The sequence below is a fragment of the Bubalus bubalis genome, chromosome 23 (genome assembly GCF_019923935.1).
Source record: "Bubalus bubalis isolate 160015118507 breed Murrah chromosome 23, NDDB_SH_1, whole genome shotgun sequence".
NCBI classification, from domain to species: domain Eukaryota; kingdom Metazoa; phylum Chordata; class Mammalia; order Artiodactyla; family Bovidae; genus Bubalus; species Bubalus bubalis.
Genome location: NC_059179.1, coordinates 50876521 through 50898799, shown reverse-complemented (window position 1 = coordinate 50898799; position 22279 = coordinate 50876521). Strand labels below are relative to the sequence as shown.

The 22279-nt window shown below is 54.2% G+C and overlaps 1 protein-coding gene across 28 annotated transcripts in view; it reads right to left on the bottom strand.

Moving 5' to 3' along the window:
* JAKMIP3 (Janus kinase and microtubule interacting protein 3) overlaps nucleotides 1–22279 on the bottom strand; it is a 93083-nt gene that overhangs the window by 30929 nt on the left and 39875 nt on the right. For 16 of the 28 annotated variants that reach the window (XM_025273847.3, XM_044935502.2, XM_044935510.2 and 13 more), the window contains exons 2-8: nucleotides 19458–19669; nucleotides 18495–18992; nucleotides 3805–4020; nucleotides 2363–2482; nucleotides 1713–1859; nucleotides 1350–1481; nucleotides 231–266 (exon numbers count right to left, since the gene is read on the bottom strand). In XM_025273847.3, coding sequence (XP_025129632.3) covers nucleotides 231–266; nucleotides 1350–1481; nucleotides 1713–1859; nucleotides 2363–2482; nucleotides 3805–4020; nucleotides 18495–18992; nucleotides 19458–19592 — 1284 coding nt within the window. In that variant the 5' untranslated portion in view covers nucleotides 19593–19669. Of the gene's footprint in view, nucleotides 1–230; nucleotides 267–1349; nucleotides 1482–1712; nucleotides 1860–2362; nucleotides 2483–3804; nucleotides 4021–18494; nucleotides 19096–19457; nucleotides 19670–22279 lie in introns of those variants that run through there. The other 12 variants (XM_044935515.2, XM_025273862.3, XM_025273853.3 and 9 more) reach the window with 4 other exon arrangements.

Sequence of the window (22279 nt, the reverse complement as noted above, 5' to 3'; positions counted from 1 at the left end):
AGGGGCCGTAGGCGGGGCTGGTGAGGGAGTGGGAGGGGCCGTAGGATGGGACGTGGGGGAGTGGGAGGGACTGTAGGCGGCGACGGTGAGGAGTGGGAGGGGGCCGTAGGCGGGGCCGGTGAGGGAGTGGGAGGGGCGGTAGGCGGGGACACTGAGGGAAGTTGAGGGGCTGTAGGAGCGGCTGGTGAGGGCAGTGGGAGGGATGTAGGTGAGATGCTGAGGGCACTTACTAACACGCTCTTCACGTAGCCAGCGGTCTCCAGGGTCTGGAAGAGAGGAGGGACCTTGGAGACTTAGGGTGACAGACCTTGCCCGCGCAAGCCCCAGGGTCCCGCCGGCCCCCAGTCTCTCCGCTTCCCTATGCAGATTCCCGTGGCTCTCCTCAGACCCTTCCTTCCCTGGGCTTGGTCCTTCCTCCCTAGGCTGACGCCACAGGGGGAGAGCCTTCAGAGGCAGGGGTGGGAGTGCATTTGTAGCCAGGGTGCTTTCGTTTTCCTCTTCCCCTCGTGTATTCCTATTATTGAGGGGATGGACGATCACTGGCCACTGAAGGGACCAGAGCACTGACCTCAGGCCCCGCCGGAAGGCTGGGTGGCCGGAGCCCATCCTGACCACTGGGCGGGAAGTGACAGAGAGCTCCTCTGCTGTCCTCTCTTCAGCCCCCACCCCACCACCCCCGCCACCACCAAGGGCACAGAACGACCCAAGCAACTGGTTCTGAACTGGTCTGACCTTGGAGTCGGTCTGGGTCCCACAGACTAGGAGGTGCCCTAATGAGGGTAACTGGATGGGGGTCTGAGGAAGGACTAGTGGAAAAGCTGTGCTGGGAGTGGGGGGTGCAGGGAGAGGGGGATGTAGATGGAGATTGGGTCCCCAGAAAGACATGCCCACACCCCATCCCCAGACCTGGGGCTGTGGCCTTCTTTGGAAATGGGGTCTATGCAATCTGGCTAGGTTATGGATCTTGAGAGGAGACCATCCTGGGTGGGGATGGGCGGTGCCCAGAGAAGGGGAGGGGGCTGGGAAGATGGCTGAGATCAAAGGAACTTGGTTGGCGGCCATCGGAAGCTTTCTGTCCTCCTCAGCACCCCTGGCGGGAGCCCGGCCCTACCCCACCCTGACTCTGGATCCTGCCTCCAACGCTGTGAGAGGCCTGGGGTGGACACAGGCGGTGTTGCTGCTCTGAGAGCCCCAGTCCTGAAGGTGAGGAAGGGGAGGGATTTGGAGGGGCAGGAGCCAACCCCTGGGGAGAGACTTGGCCCACGTTGTGGGTGCCGGGTGCACTGTGGGCATCAGAGCGGGGCGGGTCTGAGAGCGGGGCCAGCGGGTGGGTGGCGCCCAGCGGTCACCTTGGAGAGCTCATCTATGAGGTGCTGCTGCTCGACAATCTGCAACTTCAGGAAGTCCACGTCCCGCTCGTCCTGACTCTGATCCAGGTCGTTCAGGGAGCTGGGTCTCCGTATGATCCCTGCTCTCTGCCTCTGAAAACCAGACAGACCACACAACATGTGGAGTGAGGTGCCCGACCACTGAAGGGCAGCTGGGGTCTCCTCACCCCGCCTGCCTGTACCTCAGAAGCCCTGTCACTGGTCACCCCCGGGCCTCCCTGCCAGCGAGCTCCCAGCCCCACAGACGCCCATGAGACGAAAGCCTTGATCTTGCTATCAGACCTCACGTTGAAGAGGCTAGTTACACAAAAGTGGGCTCCTTACCATCTCTATGTTCTCCTGGGTGACAAATTTTAACTTGTTTTCCATCCGACGTAAACTGTGGGACAGATCTTCGTTCTTCCGAGTAAGGCGTTTGTTTTTGTCCAGCAATGGCTTGTACTGACTTTCAGCTTCCCTTACACGCTTTAACTGAAAGACGAGATTAAGTATATATTACGATGTTTAAAAGCATCACAGAGAACCAGCAGCCTCCAAACAGAGGTGTTAAAGCAAGCAGAACAAGCCTTGTGTTCCATGGAGGTCAGCGGTCTGGCACTGCACTCTGTTCTGCTCAAAAGAGCTATGGGGAAACAGCCCAGTCCGTGAGCCTTCCGCCACTGGGGAGAGCTCATGTCCCAGCAGCCAGGTCACTGGCGAACATCTGTGGCCATAAGGACTGACGCCACTAGCAGGCGAGGTCGTCACATGTCTCAGAGGACACCCAGAACAGAGACACATGCCCCAGTGACCCAGGGCCGGAAGCAGCCAACCAGCGCCTCAGCCCCTATCTGGTCCCCTACCTGGTGTTGTTATTGGAAACGCCCTGTCACCATCACTCTTCTTTTCCATGGCAATCTTTGGAAGTGGATGCCCCAGCTCCCCCTTCACGGCAGGCATAGGCCCACAGAATTCAGAGGCCCGAGGCCACCCACCAGCTCGTTCCGTTCCTCCGACAGCAGGGCATTGCGGTCCTCGAGTTTCCGGATGATCGCGCTCAGCTCCGCAATCTTAAGTTGGAAACGCCGAGCATCCTTTTCATCCAACTGCTGTTCCTAAAACAAAAATCAACTGCAAATAACTGTTCGTAGACACAGACACAAAAACCACGGCAAGTCCCAACACACCACGGAAACCAAGGCACTTCTGTGTCACGATGGCCCATGATTCTAATGGCTGGGGGCACTGCGGGCTGCACGCTGGGGACAGAGTGCAGGAGCAGAACTGTTCAGAGTGCAGATGTGGGGGCGAGGGTGTGCGGACACAGATGCCGCAGGTGGGCAAGACGCTGAGAAAACCCCAGAAGCAGCACCATGCTTCACGAGGCCGCTGCCGGCTGCAGGTTTCAAGGTGGGGGAGGGCTGCCCTGCACTGTAGCGGGGCCCTCACTTTCCTTGAATTATAATGTGAGCCCAGGAAATGATGTTCAGCTTGACTTTCAAAAGTGGGATTCCCAGGAAGAGTGGTCCCTCAAATTGAGTTTCTAAAAGATCACTTCGGGAGCCACTGGAACTTACTAAAAAAATCAGTGAAACATTTTGATCTGGTTTCAGAATCTCTGGAGTTAATGGGATCTGTCGGGTGCCAGAGCTGGTTTTAACCCAGTTAAGCCATTTATATAACAAGATTGTAAAATGTCATGCTCCGTTCTTGAACAATCACTGCCCTAGGGCTGGCTCGGCTCAAACGCAGCTCTGTCCTCAAAGCAAACAGACGCAAGTCCGGGAAGGACCGGGGGACAGTCCCTCATTCAGCAGGTGCAGGAGAGGCGGGGGCCGACCCGGAAGGACTGTGTGGAGGGTCCGTGGAATGTAGACCCTTTCCAGACTCCTGGGACCCCGCAGAGGGCTCTGAATGAGGAGCGGTGAGAGGAGATGGGTGGGGTCACAGCCCCGCGTGGTCACACAGCCCGAGGCGCGGACAGTGGCATGGTCACAAGGAAAGCAGGTGCCGGGCAGCTGGTCACGAGCACAGAAACCACGGCGGGAGGGTCAGGGCTAGCGGAGGGCAGAGCCTGTGTGTGGTGATGGAGCTGCCGGGCCACCTCCCCCAGCAGCAAAGGAGGGCCCCTTAGCAACCTGGGGCTGGCCGTGGAGGCGGGCACAGCTGGAAGCCTGAAGCTCGAGGCCCATGGGAAGGGCCAGGGGAGGGCAAGGCCAGTGCTACGCTGCAGCAGCAAGGAGGGAAGAGAGAGAAGTCTCTGGGCTCTTTCAGCCTTGGAGAAGCCGAGGGTCCCTTTGGCCTGTGGGCTGCAGACACGGGCAGAGTCCCCAAGGCTTGGGCTCGGGACTCCCCAGGGAGCTGCCCACGGGACCACGAGCCGCGTGCGGGGCAGTCTGGGCTCTGGGTCGGCCGGGCGAGCGTGGGAGGTGCTTACAGGGCTTCCCGAGTGGTCTGAGGCGTCTCCTGCACCGCTTGCGTGAGGAAGCTCCCGCCTGGGGCTGCCCGGGTGCCGGTCGGTCTCTTTGACCTGGGACAGCTGCTCGTCTAGAGCCTCTTTTTGGAGCTGGAGTCTCTGGGCATGCCCGGCTTGAACCCCTAACTCTCTCTCCAGCACGAAGACTGCTCTGTCTTTAAATTTTATCTCCTCCATCTACAAGGAGAACAGAACACAATCACACACGCAGGCAGGTAAGATGCAGTTACTATAGAGACAGGCAGAGTGACTTGAGCACAAGCATCAGGAGGGACCCCTGCTGAGCAGCCCTGCCAGCTTCTCGGGCTCTGAGAACCTGAAGCAAAGCCTGGACTGAGAGCCGCATGCCCCCGTCCAGGCCGCTCACGACTCCGCGGCTCTGACCAGGCAGGGCCGGCTGAGGCCGCCTTCCTGCACACCGCACAGCCTGCCCAGTCTCCTGGGCTCCTGGCAGGACTCCCCTCTCCCAGCTGGCCTGCAGGGGCTCATCAGCCAGCGGGGTCCACAAAGGCCACCTCTACCTCCCACCTTCTGCTGAGCGTTGGGCAGAGCAGAGCCACCCCGGGTTCCCCGTTACCCCATCAACAGGATGAGCGAAGTTCGTGTTAAAACAGGCAACTGTGGACGTGGAGGAAAAGGAGCTGTGGGCCCCAAAGCCCTCGTGGCCTCTGTCTCTCCACTCTGCGGACACCTGGCCCGGGAAGGCTGAATGGTGCCTGGGGCCAATACACACGGCCTCCTGCACTGGCCTCTCCTGGCTCGGAGGTGTGGACGGAAGGCAGGGTTCTGCCCGACTGCAGGCAGAGCTACATTTTAAATTCAGCTTCCTCTAAGCTAAGCCTTGGGTTGGGGGATGGTCCCTGAACCAGCAGGATCCAGACTGGCAGGGGACCGGGGTGGTAGTGGGGGGTCCATAGCCCCGTCTACTCTCCCTAACATGCTCAAGCTCCTGACAGCGTCTGGCCCTTCCAGACACAGCTGCCCCTGCCTCCAGGCCCCTCCCAGAGGCCACAGGGGTGTCCCTGAGCAAAGGTCAGGCTGGGACCCTGGAGGAGGAGCAGGCAGAACGGCCCCCACGCCACCTGTTCTTCAGAGAGACAGGCCCTGGTGCTGGGGATGTCCAAACAGCACCAGATTCACAAGAGGACTCGATTTAAGACACACTCCACACAGCAGAGCAGGGCAGGCTGCACTGCTGCTTTGCTTGCTGTGCTGGGTTTGAATAAGTTAATAAATCAGCCATCTGCTGAAGTCAGCTTGGAACAAAGAGTCGCCATATCTAATTAGCCCAGATCACAGAATTCACGGGCAAGCGATGTGCTGAGCAGAGGAAAAGAAACCTTAAGTCGCTAAACCCCCATTGCCCGGAGCACAGGGCAAAGTGGAGAGAGGAAGCCCGGTCAGTTAGCAGAAACCAACAGGCTGGTGAAAACACAGCCCCGTTAATACGCGGCTGGTCTCACATTTAGCCCCTTGCACAGACACCTTGGAAACATCTCTGTTCCTTCATCAGGAAGCATGAAAGCAAGGGTCTCCACACACAGTCCCTCTCAAATCAGTGATTTCAGCAGACGGTTTAGACCAGAAAGCTGACTTCCAGAAGAAGTCATCACACGCGCCACGTAGCATGGTCAAGCCAGACGTGGAGCTTCGGGATCCGCCCCAGTGGGATGTGCGCCGGCTTCCGCCGAGGGCGGGGCTGGATCTCTGAGGATGAAAACGCCTCTGAGATCAGTGTCCGCAGGGGCCTCGTGCTCAGCGCCTCTTAGTGCCTGAATGCCGAGGGTCTCAACCTGGGGCACGTTCCCGCATCTCTTGGTCCTGCTGTTTGGACTCAGAGGCCTGTCTGTGGAGGAGGCTCGGGTGGGTGCGTGGTGGGGTCGGACAGCTGAGGGGGGGACGCCCTTTGCCACGAGAGGCCCCCCACCTCACTCTGGAGGCTGCTTCCAGCTAGGGGCACAAATTCAAACCTAGGTAACGGGACAGCCAGGGATGGCTCAGCGGGCAGCCCTGCCTCTGGGGGCTGCAACCCTGCACACATGGCCCCCTTCCTGCAGGTCTTCCTGCTGTGCCCAGTCGGGGCCATGGGGTCCTGGAGGGCTGGGCTGCAGAGAGCGGGGGTCACGCCTTGACCCTCCTGGAGGGCCGGGCTGCAGAGAGCGGGGGTCACGCCTTGACCCTCCTGGAGGGCCGGGCTGCAGAGAGCGGGGGTCACGCCTTGACCCTCCTGGAGGGCTGGGCTGCAGAGAGCAGGGGTCATGCCTGGACCCTCCTGGAGGGCCGGGCTGCAGAGAGCGGGGGTCATGCCCCATCTCTGCCTGTTTTGCCAGCCACACCCACGTCCATACCCTGTCCTCCCTGGAGCCCAGGACGGGGGCTTTCAAAGCTGACACGGAGTCGATCAGGACAAGTCAGTCGGCCCCAGCCACCTGCCCTCACCCGGACCGCAGCAGCGGCTTCCAGCTGGCCTCCCATGTCTACTCGTGCCCCCATCCCCGGCCCCGCAACACAGCCAGGGAATCAGATCTCGCCACTCCCATGCATCCCCGGATACCAAGAGCAAGATTCAGAGTGCTTGCTGGAGGCTGCCCGCTTCCACAGGGGCTGCCCGCCTCCCCCAGCCCCACTCCCTGTTGCATGGGTATGAAAACCCAGGGGTCCCTGGGACAATGGGTCCCGAGAGAAGGGGGCACAGGAGGACGCTGAGGCAGGAGCACCGCTCCTGCCTGGGGGAGAGGGCGCCCTTCTCAGACCATCACCCCACCCCCAGCACGGAGCAGGCTCAGAGTGGGTGCACAGAAGCAGGGGGGCCTGGGACTCACGCTTAGCAGCGCTGGGTGGCGTGAGGCGCACTGGCATGGCCTAACCACCGCCCCCTGAGCTGAGGCCCCCTCCAGCTCCTACGCCTCACGACGCCCATCAGGGGTCACCATCAAGCCCAGAACGGCAGCCGCCCCCGGGGACCCTCCCTCCCCGCTCTGGACAGGTGAGCTCATGCCTGCCCCGGGAGGCCCGCTCCCCAGAGAGTGAACAAACAGCGGAGTGTGAGGCAGCGCCTGGTTTTGCCCGTCCTTTTTGGGTTTATAGGATTGTTAGTAGCCGTCTGAGCTGGTAATTTAGTGAGTGCCCGACAGACATCCCCTCCTGATTCCAGAACGGCACAGCTCGAAGGTGCCCGAAGCTGCTCCTGGGCTGAGTCCACCCCCTCCCCGCCTGCAGCAGGCAGCTCGGTCCTCAGAGCGGGTCAGCAGCCCAGTGTGGGTGGGATGCAGGGCACGTGCCTGAGCTCGGCGAGGATGTCAGAGTGGACGGCTGCTTGGCTTCCACTTTGATAGGAGCCACCCCCCACCCCAGACTGAGCTCTCCTGGGACACCATGCAGCTGTCCAGGGCCACCTGAGGGTCCAGACCCCCTTCTATAAAGTCCAGGGAGCTAGGCGGCAGAGCTGTGGGGGCCGCAAGAACAGCGGGCGTGGCCTCACTTGGGGTGTCACCTCCTAAGGTCCCACAGATGCTCTGATGTGAGCCCTCAGGGAGAAGCCCCAGGGAGTCCCTTCCTCAGGAGGGGCCAGCTTGCAGCCCAGCTGGCCTCCCGGGTTCTGTCTGGATGTACCGGCCGGCTGCCTGTTCCCACCCTCCACGCATCTTCTGTCTGAGACTTCTGTGCCCTCACCTCTGGCCAGCACCCAGCGTCCTGGGGTCAAAACAGGGACCTAATTGTCCACAGCTGGCCTGGCTCCGCCCAGTCATCCCGCTCCTGCCCACGCCTGGTCCTGCAGGGGCTCAGCCTCAACCTCACCAGGGCCAGCCCACTGTCTGCTGGCTCTGTGACGTGGCCACAGATGACCACAGCCTCCCCTTTGGACCCTGTGAGCTGCACCTCAGAAGACCCCAAACAGGCCAGAGCCCCAGGGTGAGGGTCAGAGCGGCTCGGATTAGCAGGTGGGACCCAGCCCGAAAGGCCAGCCACAGGGGACACGCTGCTGCCTGAGATCCTCTTGCTTTTGGCCACTTGGGGGTTGTCACGTTCTTCACAAAGTGGCTGCTGTGTGTTGAGGTCCACTCTCTCTGGACCCCTCCCTACCGGGCCAGCTGCCTGCACAGCTGTCCAGGCCGGCTCCCTGCTCCCACGTGCAGGAATTCAGCCCCAGGTTGGCCAAACGCAAACACACCAGCATCATGCTGGGCAGAGCCCCTGTGCTCGGGGTGCCGGCAGCTCGTGGACATGGAGGCCCGGACCTCCCTTCATGCTCCTTGGCTTCCCGTTCAGGCGGCCCCCGGCCACCATGCTCCGTCCTTGGGCTGGGCCACAGCTGGGCTCCCGGGCTCCCCCTTACTCGGCTGCAGCCCTGTGTGCGCACTGGCTGCTGCACAGCTGCTCCTGGCTGCAAGTGCCCTCACACTCCGGGTTCTGAGTCCAGCGCTGGGCAGTGCCAGGGATGGGGAGGAGGGGACGGCGTGTCCCACAGGCCACTGCTCCACGGAGCACCAGTTGACCCCTGACCTCCCAGAGCCACGGACCCTCCTCCCAGGTCCAGGGAAATTGTCACCACCCCCCGGGAGGGCCCGTGCCATAGCCCGGGAGATACCAATGCTTGGCTTGATGGCTGTAAGGAACTGCGATTATCAAACATCGTCCGAGGTGGTCACAGCCAGGTCTCTCCACGGGGGGGGCCCTGAGACCCCTGTCAGCACGGTCACCCCCAGCGAGGAGTCAGTGGACCTCACCGTGCAGCCGTCGTTCTCGGCTCTGGGCCCATGCCCCTCCTCTGGCCCTAAGCCCCCTGACCCCCACTGGCCCCGCACAGCCCGCTCCCCCTCCAGGCCGGCCTCTGGACCACGTCCTCCACCTGCCACTTTTGCCTCCACTCCCCCCTTTCCAACCTCCCTTCTGAAAATCCCCCAGCACCCCAACTCTAGCCGAGACTGTCCCATCTCCCCAAAGTCACCCCAGATGTGTTCACACGGTGGGGCCGGGTGTCAACCTGAATTCACTGCCAGGTCCAGGGCCAGGACGCTCCCACCAGCAGGAGCCTGAACGGGAAGGCTGAGCAGGTGCTGGGCCTCCATCGGCTGAGAGGAGGGGGCTCACGGGAGGCGGGAACTGGTACTCGCTGTGGCCCCCATTCTCCAAGCTAGTCCTGTGTGCTGGGCCTGCGGCTGAGACTTCACGTGTGTTTTTCATTATTTGCTGACATGGCACAGAAACAGAGCATTGATTTATACTGATATATAAGGAAGCTGTTAACAGAGTAGCTCCTAAGAGTTCACATCATAAGGAAAATTCTTAAAAATTTTTTTTTTCTTTTTGTTGTCTTTACAGCAGCTGATGGATGAAACTGCTGTTCTTCTGTCGCTGTCACTTCCCACTCTGTGACCCCGTGAACCGCAGCACACGAGGCCTCCCTGTCCTCCACCATCTCCCGGAGCTTCTCAGACCCATGTCCACTGTGTCGGTGGTGCCATCCAACCATCTCATCCTCTGTCGTCCCCTTCTCCTCCTGCCTTCAATCTTTCCCAGCATCAGGGTCTTTTCCAATGAGTCAGTTCTTCGCATCAGGTGGCCAAAGTATTGGAGCTTCAGCTTCAGCATCAGTCCTTCCAATGAATATTCAGGGCTGATTTCCTTTAGGATGGACTGGTTGGATCTCCTTGCAGTCCAAGGGACTCTCAAGAGTCTTCTCCAACACCACAGTTCAAAAGCATCAGTTATTCAGCACTCAGCTTTCCTTATGGTCCAACTCTCACATCCATACATGACTACCGGAAAAACCATAGCTTTGACTAGACAGACTTTTTGTTGGCAAAGTGATGTCTCTGCTTTTTAATATGCTTTCTAGGTTGGTCATAGCTCTTCTTCTAAGGAGCAAGCGCCTTTTAATTTCATGGCTTTAGTCACCATCCACAGTGATTTTGGAGCCCAAGAAAATAAAACCAGTTACTTCACTTTTTCCCCATCTATTCATCATGAAGTGATGGGACCAGAGGACATAATTTTAGTTTTTCGAATGTTGAGCTTTAAGCCAGCTTTCTCACTCTCCTCTTTCACTTTCATCAAGAGGCTCTTTAGTTCTTCTTCACTTTCTGCCATAAGGGTGGTGTCATCTGCATATCTGAGGTTGTTGATGTTTCTCCCGGCAATCTTGATTCCAGCTGTGATTCAGCCAGCCCGGCATTTCGCATGATGTACTCTGCATGTGAGTTAAATAAACAGGGTAACAATATATAGCTTTGTCATATTCTTTTCCCAATTTTGAACCAGTCTGTTTTTCCTTATCTGGTTCTAACTGTTGCTTCTTGACCCATATACAGGTTTCTTAGGAGGCAGGTAAGGTGGTCTGGTATTCCCATCTCTTGAAGAATTTTCCACAGTTCTTTGTGATCCACAGTCAAAGGCTTTAGCATAGTGAATGAAGCAGAAGCAGATGCTTTTCTGGAATCCCTTTGCTTTCTTTTTGATTCATTGAAGGTTGGCAATTTGATCTCTGCTTCCACTGCTTTTTTTAAACCCAGCTGGTCCATCTGGAAATTCTCGGTCATGTACTGCTGAAGCCTAGCTTGGAGGATTTTGAGCATAACCTTGCTAGCATGTGAAATGAGCACAGTTGTGCGGCAGTTTGAACATTCTTTGGCATCGCCCTTCTTTGAGATTGGAAAGAAGATTGACCTTTTCCAGTCCTGTGGACACAGCTGAGTTTTCCAAATTTGCTGACATTGCACAAAAACACAGCACTGATTTATATTGATATATATGAAAGCTGTTAGCAGAGTAGATCTTAAGAGTTCTTATCACAAGGAAAAATTTTTTAAATTTTATTTTGGCTTTTCCTCTTGTTGCCTGTACGTGAGGTGGTGGATACTAACTAAACTCACGGAGGTGGTCACTTCCGCACGGGTTAGTCAGACTCCATGCTGTACACTTTACACCTATACAGCGATGTAACTGTGTCAAGTATATCCCAGAAAAGCTGGAAAAATTACCGTGTGTATTCTGTGACATGACTGGGCTTTGGGAACAGTGGCTGAGGTGGACGGAGGTGGGGCCGGGGACGCTGGGTCCTGATACCTGTCTGGGCAGCGTCTCAAGGACCGGCCTCCAACAGCGACGCCTGGTGGAAGGGGCGGGAAGTGCAGTGGGTGGAATGGGAGCTACACCGGTTCCCTGCCCACTGGACTAAGAGGGAGGCGGAGCTGTGGGCCTCGGGCAGGGGTGGGCCTCTCAGAAAAGAAGCACTAGTCTTCTTGCTGTCAGGCATGTATATCATCAGTGATACATGTATAATATGTGTGTGTGTGTGTGTGTGTGTGTGTGCGCTTAGCCACTCAGTTGTATCCAACTCTTTTGTGACCCCATGGACTGTCGCCTGCCACGCTCCTCTGTCCATGGGATTTTCCAGGCAGGAATACTGGAGTGGCTTGCCATTTCCTTCTCCAGGGGATCTTCCCAACCCAGGGATTGAACCTGGGTCTCCTGTACTGGCACGTGGATTCTTTACCATCTGAGCCACCAGGGAAGCTCATATGTGTACGTGTGTGTGTGTGTGTGAATATATACACATATACATATACACACATATACATGAAACTAAAGGAGATTCCCCACAAGGATTATGGATTCTAAAGGGAATAACTGCAAAAGACTCTAAGCAAAACACAAAATTAGTTCCTTTTCTAGGAGTGCTGGAGCCTTGGAAAGCTGCCTGATCCCACAGAGGTGCTTGCCTTCGTCTGTGACTAGGCCATCCTATGACTCTGAGGAGAGTGTTTTCTCCCGGTGTTTACCTGGAGAAAACTGTTAGCAATGCAAACGCTTCCTCCAGGTCAGTTCAGTTCAGTTGCTCAGTCATGCCCAACTCTTTGTGGCCCCATGGACTGCAACACGCCAGGCCTCCCTGTCCATCCCCAACTCCCGGAGTTTACTCAAACTCAAGTCCATTGAGTCAGTGATGCCAATCAACCATCTCATCCTCTGTTGTCTGCTGGGAGCAGGAGCTCCACCCATGACAAAGGTCATGAGGAAGGAGACTCGGCATACGCAAAGGCGGGATTGAGCCTCAGGAGTCCCCCTGGAAATTCTCGAGCATCTACCCCCAAAACCAGAGTCTGCCTACTTTCTGCTTTGTGCTCTCACCTACACCTCTGACTTTATGGGGGGCTGTCCCCCACTACCTCTCTCTGAAAAAAGAATTAACTTACAGCTCCAGTTAATAAAGTTCCTGGGTGTGATGGTGTTTCAACCTACAAACTCCTTTGGAAGTCCTCTAGCCTGCCTGAATAGGTTTTTCCGGCCACATGTGATTGCTCAGAGCCTCCCAACTGTGAGAGGCATGAGATGTTCTAAACTGTTTAAATACAGATTCTTTTGAGCAGTTAAAAGATTGATTAGAAATTGTATTGGTGAAGGGTTTTTCACTTGTTGGGCCAATGTTTGCTGCTAAGTCTCCATATCCCTTACCTGCTGTGTCCCTGGCAGTGTATTGATTAATATGATTGGTGTAAGTGGTAGCTTTAATGTTTGTAACCTGGGACCCTTGAGTTAATTCTTTTTCTTGTTATAGCCCACCACACCTTTGCCCTATAGGAATGCAACTTTATCTAATGCTTTTGGAGGGTGGCGCTTGACTAATCACCTTTAGAGAAAAATAAGTTTTCTGAAGAAAGGGTCTTAAAATGTTAACAGGCCTCCAGGCCAGAAGATGATGCAAATCACCTAAACTTTTGTATATGATAAGTTTGCAGGAAGAAAGCCTGGCTTACTGCATGACTACCCCTTCCTCCATTATCCTCTATGCATAACTTAAGGTATAAAAACTACTTTGGAAAATAAAGTGCGGGCCTTGTTCACTGAAACTTGGTCTCCCCATGTCGTTCTTTCTCTCACCTTCTGGCTGAATTATTCAGCCTCTTTTCTCCACTGAATTTCCTCACTGAGCTATCCTTATTTAACCACTGTTTATATCCTTAATTAACGTTTAATTAAGCAATTGTTTCCTGATCGCCGATGCCGTCTCCCTTTCGAATTTCCTGGATCCACCGGGGCTGGACCCCGGCAGTCGTTCCCTTCTCCTCTTGCCCTCAATCTTTCCCAGCATCAGGGTTTTTTCCAATGAGTCAGCTCTTCGCATCAGGTGGCCAAAGTACTGGAGTTTCAGCTTCAGCATCAGTCCTTACAATGAACACCCAGGAGTGATCTCCTTTAGGATGGGCTGGTTGGATCTCCTTGCAGTCCAAGGGCCTCTCAAGAGTCTGCTCCAACAACACAGTTCATAAGCATCAATTCTTCGGTGCTCAGCTTTCCTTATAGTCCAACTCTCACATCCATACATGACCACTGGAAAAACTATAGCCTTGACTAGACGGACCTTTGTTGGCAAAATAATGTCTCTGCTTTTGAATATGCTGTCTAAGTTGGTCATAACTTTCCTTCCAAGGAGTAAGCATCTTTTAATTTCATGGATGCAATCACAATCTGCAGTGATTTTGAAGCCCAAAAAATAAAGTCTGACACTGTTTCCACTGTTTGCCCATCTATTTACCATAGTGATGGGACCAGATGCCATGATCTTCGTTTTCTCAATGTTGAGCTTTAAGCCAACTTTTTCACTCTCCTCTTTCACTTTCATCAAGAGGCTCTTTAGTTCTTCTTCACTTTCTGCCATAAGGGTGGTGTCATCTGCGTATCTGAGGTTATTGATATTTCTCCTGGCAATCTTGATTCCAGCTTGTGCTTCTTCCAGTCCAGCGTTTCTCATGATGTACTCTGCATATAAGTTAAATAAGCAGGGTGATAATATACAGCCTTGACGTACTCCTTTTCCTATTTGGAACCAGTCTGTTGTTCCATGTCCGGTTCTAAATGTTGCTTCCTGACCTGAGTACAGATTTCTCAAGAGGCAGGTCAGGTGGTCTGGTATTCCCATCTCTTTCAGAATTTTCCACAGTTTAGTGTGATCCACACAGTCCAAGGCTTTGGCATAGTCAATAAAGCAGAAATAGATGTTTTTCTGGAACTCTCTTGCTTTTTCCACGATCCAGCGGATGTTTGTGGCCTTGCAAAGGATCTTTGCCAGGTAGGGAACAGAAACCAATTCTGACCAAATCCTTGTTCGAATCAGTTGTAGCATTTACTTGTTTCTCGTAAGTCACTGATTTAAATAAAATTTTTGACATGTATTCAGTGCATATTTTTACAACCATCATGATTATACCCTCTGTTACAATTTGTCCTCTAACAGTTAGCTATGATTCCAATAAAAATTTCAATGTTTTTTTAGGAAAAATGGTTCTGAGGTTTCCATGGAAGCCTGAAGGACTGAATCTTCAAGAAGAACACAGTGGGAGGACTTGCTACTCAGAAATTCAGCTGATGATAAGACTGGAGTGTTTCCTATAAAATAGGCTTGAAATGGGACAGATGATGGAAAAACACCCTCTCATTTAAGAATAGTTAATGCATGGCAGAGGACTGGGGGGCAAATTGTCTTTTTAAGAGCTGTTATGTGACATTCCTGGCTGTCCAGTGGTTACAACTCAGAGCTTCCACTGTAGGAGGCATGGGTTTGGTCCTATATTGGGGGTTAGTGGGTGGGAACTAAGATTCTCCACACCATGCTCCATGGCCAAAAAAATTTAAAAAGAGTTGCCAGAACAACTGTACGTCCATATGGAAAAAAATATAAGCGGGCCTCTGCCTTACATATCTCACACACACACACTCATACACACACACTCACAGACACACACACACATGATGCAGCAGGGCTGACTTGTACATGAAGATGAAACTATACACTTTGAAAAACATAAATCTTCATGCTTCAGAATAAAAGAATTTCTTAAACAAGACACAATGAGCACCAACCCTAAAGAAAAAGCCTAATAAATCAGACTGCTCTAGAATCTAAACCTTCAGCTCACAAGGCACCATCACTGAGGACACAGAAAGCCCGTGGAGGAGGGGAGACACTTAGTCACATTTTAGTGTAAACGTTAGAGGCAGCTCGTCCCTGCCTGCAGAGCAGCCTTCCGGGCTCTCACAGGCCCTGTGTGACTCTTCATGCTGATCTGGGGAGAAGTGCCCCCGCAGGGACCCTGGTTCTCCCGTCCACGGACAGGGAGCTCCTCTCCACTTGGCTCATCCTCAGTCGCTCTCAGCCGTGTTGTGTGCCCACATTTTCAGTGTACAAGCCTTGCACGCCTTTTGTTAAACTTGTTCCCAAATCTTTTATTGTATTTTTTATGCCATTATGAGTGGAATTTTTAAAAGTTTCATTTTGGACTGTTGCTTGTATATAAAATACGACTGAGTTTCGCATGTTGTTTCTGTATTTTGAAATCTTGCTGAACTCATTCAACAGTTCATTTGGGGGAATTCCTTAGCGTGTTCTACCTACAAAGTCATGTCACCCACTGAAGACAGTTTTATTTCTTCCGTTCCAATCTGATGTTTTAAAATTTCTTTCTTTGGCCTTAGTGCCCTGACTTGAATTCCTCAGTGGAAAAAGGCAAAAAAAAAAAAAAAAAAAAAAGATGAAAGGAAAAATGTCCCCAAGAAAATGGCAGCATCTCTTCCAGTTCACCTTAAGGTAAAGCCCTTGTCACTCAAGGACACCCTCCAACATGAGAGACAGCAGCTGGGATGAAACGAGGCAAAAGAGGCTCTGAAGTAGACAGACAAAGAAGGGACAGAGACAAAGCTGTAAGATAAATGTAAGTGCTGCGTTTCTTATATAAGAAATGTAAGTATTATACTATTCTCAGGGAAATAAGATGATGTTACATCTATGAGTAACAGGGGAATGACCAAACTTTCAGAGAACAAACATTTGGAGGATTAAATTATGAAGGCAGAAACAAAAATATTAAGCAGAAAAGTTAGATCAGAAAGTCAAGGGCATTTCTTAGAAAGTAGAACTGAAAGCCAAGGCTGGAGAGAAAAAGAAGAGAAGCAGCGTATCAAGTCCATGTCCCAACGTCTGGCTAATGGGGTTTCTGGAAGGAAGAGAGGGAGAAGGAGAGGAAGCAGACAGAAGAACAAAGCTTTCCCGAGCCGAGAGACATGAGTTTCCAGTTAGAAAGTGTTCCTGACTGCCTGGTAAGCTGGGTGAACCAATACTTACACTAAAGACACATCAACCTAAATCAGTGAAGCTCCGAGCACAGGGACAGCGTTCCATAACTTCTGGGGAAGGATGAGGAAGGACCAGGAATCAGAATACCATATAGTTTCTTAAGACCAACACTCAGAGTCAGAAGACAATGCAGAAATCCCTTCAAATTCTAATAAAATTTTCCAACCTCTAATACCACACTGAATTACAACATCCACTGCGAGTGTGATTAGACTAAAAACTCCATGCACACAAAGTCTCACAAAATACATTTCCCTCCTTCTGTCTCCAGAAAGCGATTCGAGAATATACTTTCCCCCAGTTGAGAAACATTCATCCAAGAAAGAGGAAGGTAAGGGAGGGGTCTAACACAGGAGGGAGGGATGGTTTCCCAGGTTGGTGACAAAGGGAATTCAGGATTCGGGCTGCTTTAGGAAACCAGTCTGTCCAGGGGAGATGTGAAGAACGAGCGCTCCAGGAAGGATGTCTCAGAACACAGACATGGGCAGGATTCCTAATGCTTTACTGTATTGACCAGGGATTCCTTCCTCCAGAAATTCAGGGGTGTCGCAAAAAGTTCGACTCGATTAAAGCAACTTAACACCCGTTCACTTGAAAATTAAGCAAATGGAAAAAATTAATTTGATGGAAAACAAAAGTGTGTACAAGAGAGGTTGTGGGCCACGGTGAGTCTTTCATGAACGTTCACAGAGCAAGTGTAACACGAACAGTAAATGTTCATTTCGGCCCCGACGGAGCAGCAAGCCTGTCCCGACAGCCTTCTCCCTGGCTCGCGCCCCACCTCCCAGGCACAGGAACCAGAGCAGGAAGGGCCCGGGGAGTGGGCGTCTGGGCACCTGCTCCCTCTGCTCCTCTACTGGGCCGAGTGCCCCCAGAGCCACCCTCTCGTCCGAGGCCCTCGCCCACAGGGGCAGCACCTGCCCTGGCCCCTTCCCTGGGGCCACAGCCGGGCCCACCGGGGTCCCTGGGGCCCCGCAAAGCTGCCCTCCCTGTCTGGGGTGTGCTGTGTGTCCTGCTGAGAATGGGACTTGGTGGGCGGGGGGCTAATGGGGAAACAGAGGAAGAGCTAAACCTGAGAATCAAGAAGGGGAGGTGCAGGCACATACTGAGGGTTTGGAATAAAACTCGGAAGAATCAGCTAGAACTGCAAGTGGGTCCCTCTGGGGAGCCCAGGTCAAGGTTGAGGACTACGGTCGGTTCTGTCATGACCCTGTGCTTAAGGAAATCGGGCCACGAGCCTCCACGATGAACACCGAGGCCAATCGAGGTGATGGAGAGAGTGTGGATTTGGGCAGTGGGTGCTGACCTGGTGCCAACACACGGCCCAGAGATGAATGCAGAGTTGAAAGGGAGAGTGTGGAACAGGAGACATTCCGGAAAGGGGGAGGGGGCCACCGGGGGGGGGGGTGGTGTCTGGGCCCCGCACGCACAGCGTGACAGCCTGTGCTTGTCCACAGCCCCCAGTTCTGTGCCCTGCGTCCAGAGTGACCGCAACGCTTCTGGGAAATCAACACGGTGGTCTTTGGAACCCAAAAGCCCAGGAGGCTGGGAGAGGGCCTGGGTGCACGGCCGTGCTGGAGGAAAGCTGCCTGCACCCCTCCAAGGGGTATCCAGGGGTCCCCAGTGTGGCCAGCTGCAAAGCCAGCTGCGTCCTGATGAAGTGCCTGGCAGGACTGACGGGCTTATTTCCCCCCAGTCGCCAAGGAGGTCCAGGCTCCAAGGAATGAGGAGAATCGAGTGGAACCCCCCACAACCTTTGAGCGTTCTCCACAGCCTCTCCTCACAGGGGCTCGGGAGCATCAGGAAGCTGCTCTTGGGAGCCAGGGGATGCACAGAGTTCCTGACCTGCGAAGACCCACTCCTTCCCAGACTGCACAGCTCAGGAACGCTGGGATGGCCCTGGGCGGGACCCTTGCCTGTAGGCCTCTGATCTCCCCTCTCTGGGTCCAGGGAGCTCACTAACTGCAGACCCTCCTGGTTATGGACCCGGAGCTTATGTCATCCAACTGGCCCCTGCATGCCTTGAGCTTAACCTGGGGCTGCAAGACGGGGGACCTTTCATAAACCCTCTTTTGGGGGACGGGGGAGGCCCCCTCGTGGGCGTCTGGTTCTGACCAAGCTGGAAATGGGAAGGAAAGCTGGGTGGGGTGGAGCGGGGAGGACTGCGGCTTCCTGGGCCCTGGGCCACTGACTGGTGAGTTCTGAACCGCATCCTGCTGTTTTCAGCAGCCTGGCCTCTCTGGAGTCCTCAAACCAAGAGCAGAGGTGCGAGGCGCCCTGGGCCCCTGTGCGGGCGGAACCCGCCTGAGAGCAAAGACAAAGCGCTGCCCCGCCTGCCCGGCCGCCATGCGTCCCTTCCCCAGCCCCGCCCCGCCCCTCCCCGCCCCTTCCCTCCCGCCCCGCCCCTTCCCAGTCCCGCCCCAGCCCCGCCCCGCCCCGCCCCGCCCTGAGCCCCGTCCTCTGAGCCCCCCTTACCAGCCCCGCCCCGCCCCGCGCCCCCGCCCCGGCCGCGCGCACGTACCAGCCGGCGGATCTCGCGCTCGCACTCCTTCTTGATGCGGGAGATCTCCTCCTGGTGCAGGTGGTACACGCTCCTGATCTCGGCGGCCTTGATCTTGTCGGCGCGGATGACCAGGGTCAGCGCCTCCTCCACCTGCCTCTTGGCGCCCTTCAGCTCCGAGATCTCCTGCTGCATCTTCACCTTCTCCACCTCGAAGCCCTTCTTGGCCTCCTCCTTGGCCTCGGACAGCAGCACGGTGCGCGCCCTGTCCGGGCCGCCGTCGCGCACGGCGTGCAGCAGCGCCTGCAGCCGCTGGTTCTCGCTGTCCTTGGTCCTGATGACGCGCAGCAGCTCGGCCTCGTGTTGCCGCAGCAGCGCCTCCCGCAGCGCCTGCAGCTCCTTCATCTTCTCCTCGTGCAGCTTGGTCCTGAGCTCGGTGAGCAGAACGGCGCTCTTGTGCTGTTCGTGCTCCCGCGCCTGCCTGAGCTCCTGGTTCTTCTCCCTCTCCACACGGCCGACCTGCGGCACAGCGAGACACGGTCGGCCCGGAGCCAGACTGCCGCGACGCCCGAGCGCAGCGTTCGGAAAGGCTGTGTGTTCTTGCAGAGTTGGGAGCTACCATCTATTAGGGAAGGTCTCGTTAAAACACGGGTTGAAAACAGTCAAGCCTCGTGGGTGGGCAGCGTGATACTATGCACCCAGTAGGCGCCAACCCTGGAAGCAAGAGGGCAGACGCACGGGTGTCCGGAAACCTGCGTGCTCAGGAGGCTGAAACCAGCACCTCTCAAACTAATCCGCCAAGGAGGGGCCAAGGCCGTGGGGGGCAGGGGGTGGGGGCTCCTGCCCCCCGGACGGCTTGAGCCCAAACGAGGGAAGTCTCACTTACCTTCTAAGACACTCTCAGCAAAGGGAGAAACCAACGCAGGCGGGGTGGGAGCGGGGCGGGGCGGGGGCTGGGTGTGGGGGTGGGGTTGGGGGGCCCACCTTGCTCTTTTCCTGCTGCAGCTCGATCTGGATCTCAGTGAGCTTGGCCCGCAGGTCCTCGTTGGCAGCCTGCAGGGCGGCGAGGACCTCCGCCTTGTCCCCCTTGCTCCGGCCGCCTGCGCCCTTCTTGGACATGGTGAGGGTGGCCCGAGGGGCAGCCGCGCGTCTGGGCCGATCGCCTGCCTGTGGCTCCTCTACATCTTCTCACTCACCTGAGGGAAAGCGCGCTGTGAGCAGACCACACGGGGCCTTGGGGGACCCACGAGAGGGGTGCGCGGGGATACATCTGCTGGCCCGAGTCTTTGGCCGGGCTGCCCACCATGTCACAGACGGCAAGGGCCGCCTGCCCTCCACCCACACCCCGGATGGAACCCTCTCCCTGGAAGCACATTTCTCTTGCCTCTCGGATAACAGACGATCAGATCAGATCAGTCGCTCAGTCGTGTCCAACTCTTTGCGACCCCATGCATCGCAGCACGGTAGGCCTCCCTGTCCATCACCAACTCCCAGAGTTCACTGAGACTCACGTCCATCGAGTCCTTGATGCCATCCAGCCATCTCATCCCCTGTCGTCCCCTTCTCCTCTTGCCCCCATTCCCTCCCAGCATCAGAGTCCTTTCCAATGAGTCAACTCTTCGCATGAGGTGGCCAAAGGACTGGAGTTTCAGCTTTAGTATCATTCCTTCCAAAGAAATCCCAGGGCTGATCTCCTTCAGAATGGACTGGTTGGATCTCCTTGCAGTCCAAGGGACTCTCAAGAGTCTTCTCCAACACCACAGTTCAAAAGCATCAATTCTTTGGCGCTCAGTTTTCTTCATAGTCCAACTCTCACATCCATACATGACCACTGGAAAAACCATAGCCTTGACTAGACGAACCTTTGTTGGCAAAGTAATGTCTCTGCTTTTGAATATGCTATCTAGGTTGGTCATAACTTTCCTTCCAAGGAGTAAGCATCTTTTAATTTCATGGCTGCAGTCACCATCTGTAGTGATTTTGGAGCCCAGAAAAATAAAGTCTGACACTGTTTCCACTGTTTCCCCATCTATTTCCCATGAAGTGATGGGACTGGATGCCATGATCTTCGTTTTCTAATGTTGAGCTTTAAGCCAACTTTTTCACTCTCCACTTTCACTTTCATCAAGAGGCTTTTTAGTTCCTCTTCACTTTCTGCCATAAGGGTGGTGTCATCTGCATATCTGAGGTTATTGATATTTCTCCCAGCAATCTTGATTCCAGCTTGTGTTTCTTCCAGTCCAGCGTTTCTCAGGATGTACTCTGCATATAAGTTAAATAAACAGGGTGACAATAAACAGCCTTGACGAACTCCTTTTCCTATTTGGAACCAGACTGTTGTTCCATGGCCAGTTCTAACTGTTGCTTCCTGACCTGCATACAGATTTCTCAAGAGGCAGGTCAGGTGGTCTGGTATTCCCATCTCTTTCAGAATTTTCCACAGTTTAGTGTGATCCACACAGTCCAAGGCTTTGGCATAGTCAATAAAGCAGAAATAGATGCTTTTCTGGAACTCTCTTGCTTTTTCCATGATCCAGTGGATGTTGGCAATTTGATCTCTGGTTCCTCTGCCTTTTCTAAAACCAGCTTGAACATCAGGAAGTTCACGGTTCACGTATTGCTGAAGCCTGGCTTGGAGAATTTTGAGCATTACTTTACTAGTGTGTGAGATGAGTGCAATTGTGCGGTAGTTTGAGCATTCTTTGGCATTGCCTTTCTTTGGGATTGGAAGGAAAACTGACCTTTTCCAGTCCTGTGGCCACTGCTGAGTTTTCCAAATGTGCTGGCATATTGAGTGCAGCACGTTCACAGCATCATCTTTCAGGATTTGGAATAGCTCAACTGGAATTCTATCACCTCCACTAGCTTTGTTTGTAGTGATGCTTTCTAAGGCCCACTTGACTTCACCTTCCAGGATGTCTGGCTCTAGGTCAGTGATCACACCATCATGATTATCTGGGTCGTGAAGATCTTTTTTTGTACAGTTCTTCTGTGTATTCTTGCCATCTCTTCTTAATATCTTCTGCTTCTGTTAGGTCCATACCATTTCTGTCCTTTATCGAGCCCATCTTTGCATGAAATGTTCCTTTGGTATCTCTGATTTTCTTGAAGAGATCCCTAGTCTTTCCCATTCTGTTGTTTTTCTCTATTTCTTTGCATTGATCGCTGAAGAAGGCTTTCTTATCTCTTCTTGCTATTCTTTGGAACTCTGCATTCAGATGTTTATATCTTTCCTTTTCTCCTTTGCTTTTCATTTCTCTTCTTTTCACAGCTATTTGTAAGGCCTCCCCAGCCAGCCATTTTGCTTTTTTGCTTTTCTTTTCCATGGGGATGGTCTTGATCCCTGTCTCCTGTACAATGTCACGAACCTCATTCCATAGTTCATCAGGCACTCTGTCTATCAGATCTAGGCCCTTAAATCTATTTCTCACTTCCACTGTATAATCATAAGGGATTTGATTTAGGTCATATCTGAATGGTCTAGTGGTTTTCCCTACTTTCTTCAGTACATGTTTATTCTTTGCCCCTTTGGAATAAGACTCTGGGAAACAAAGTTAGGGCCCAACTTCTCACAGGGTGTGTGGCAGATGGATGGCAGGAGCGGGTGTGAAACACGAGCTTCTCTGACATGAACGGAGGGGTGTCTGGGACCCCTGGGGCCCATGAACCAGCTTGGAAGGGGTTGCACCCTCAGCCCAGGAGACCGAGTCTTGGTGGGCGTGTGCACACCCTGGACCACCTGGGCTCCGGGCTCCACCCTGGCTTGTTCACCTGTCACCCCACCTGGACGCCTGAATCCGTTGGCC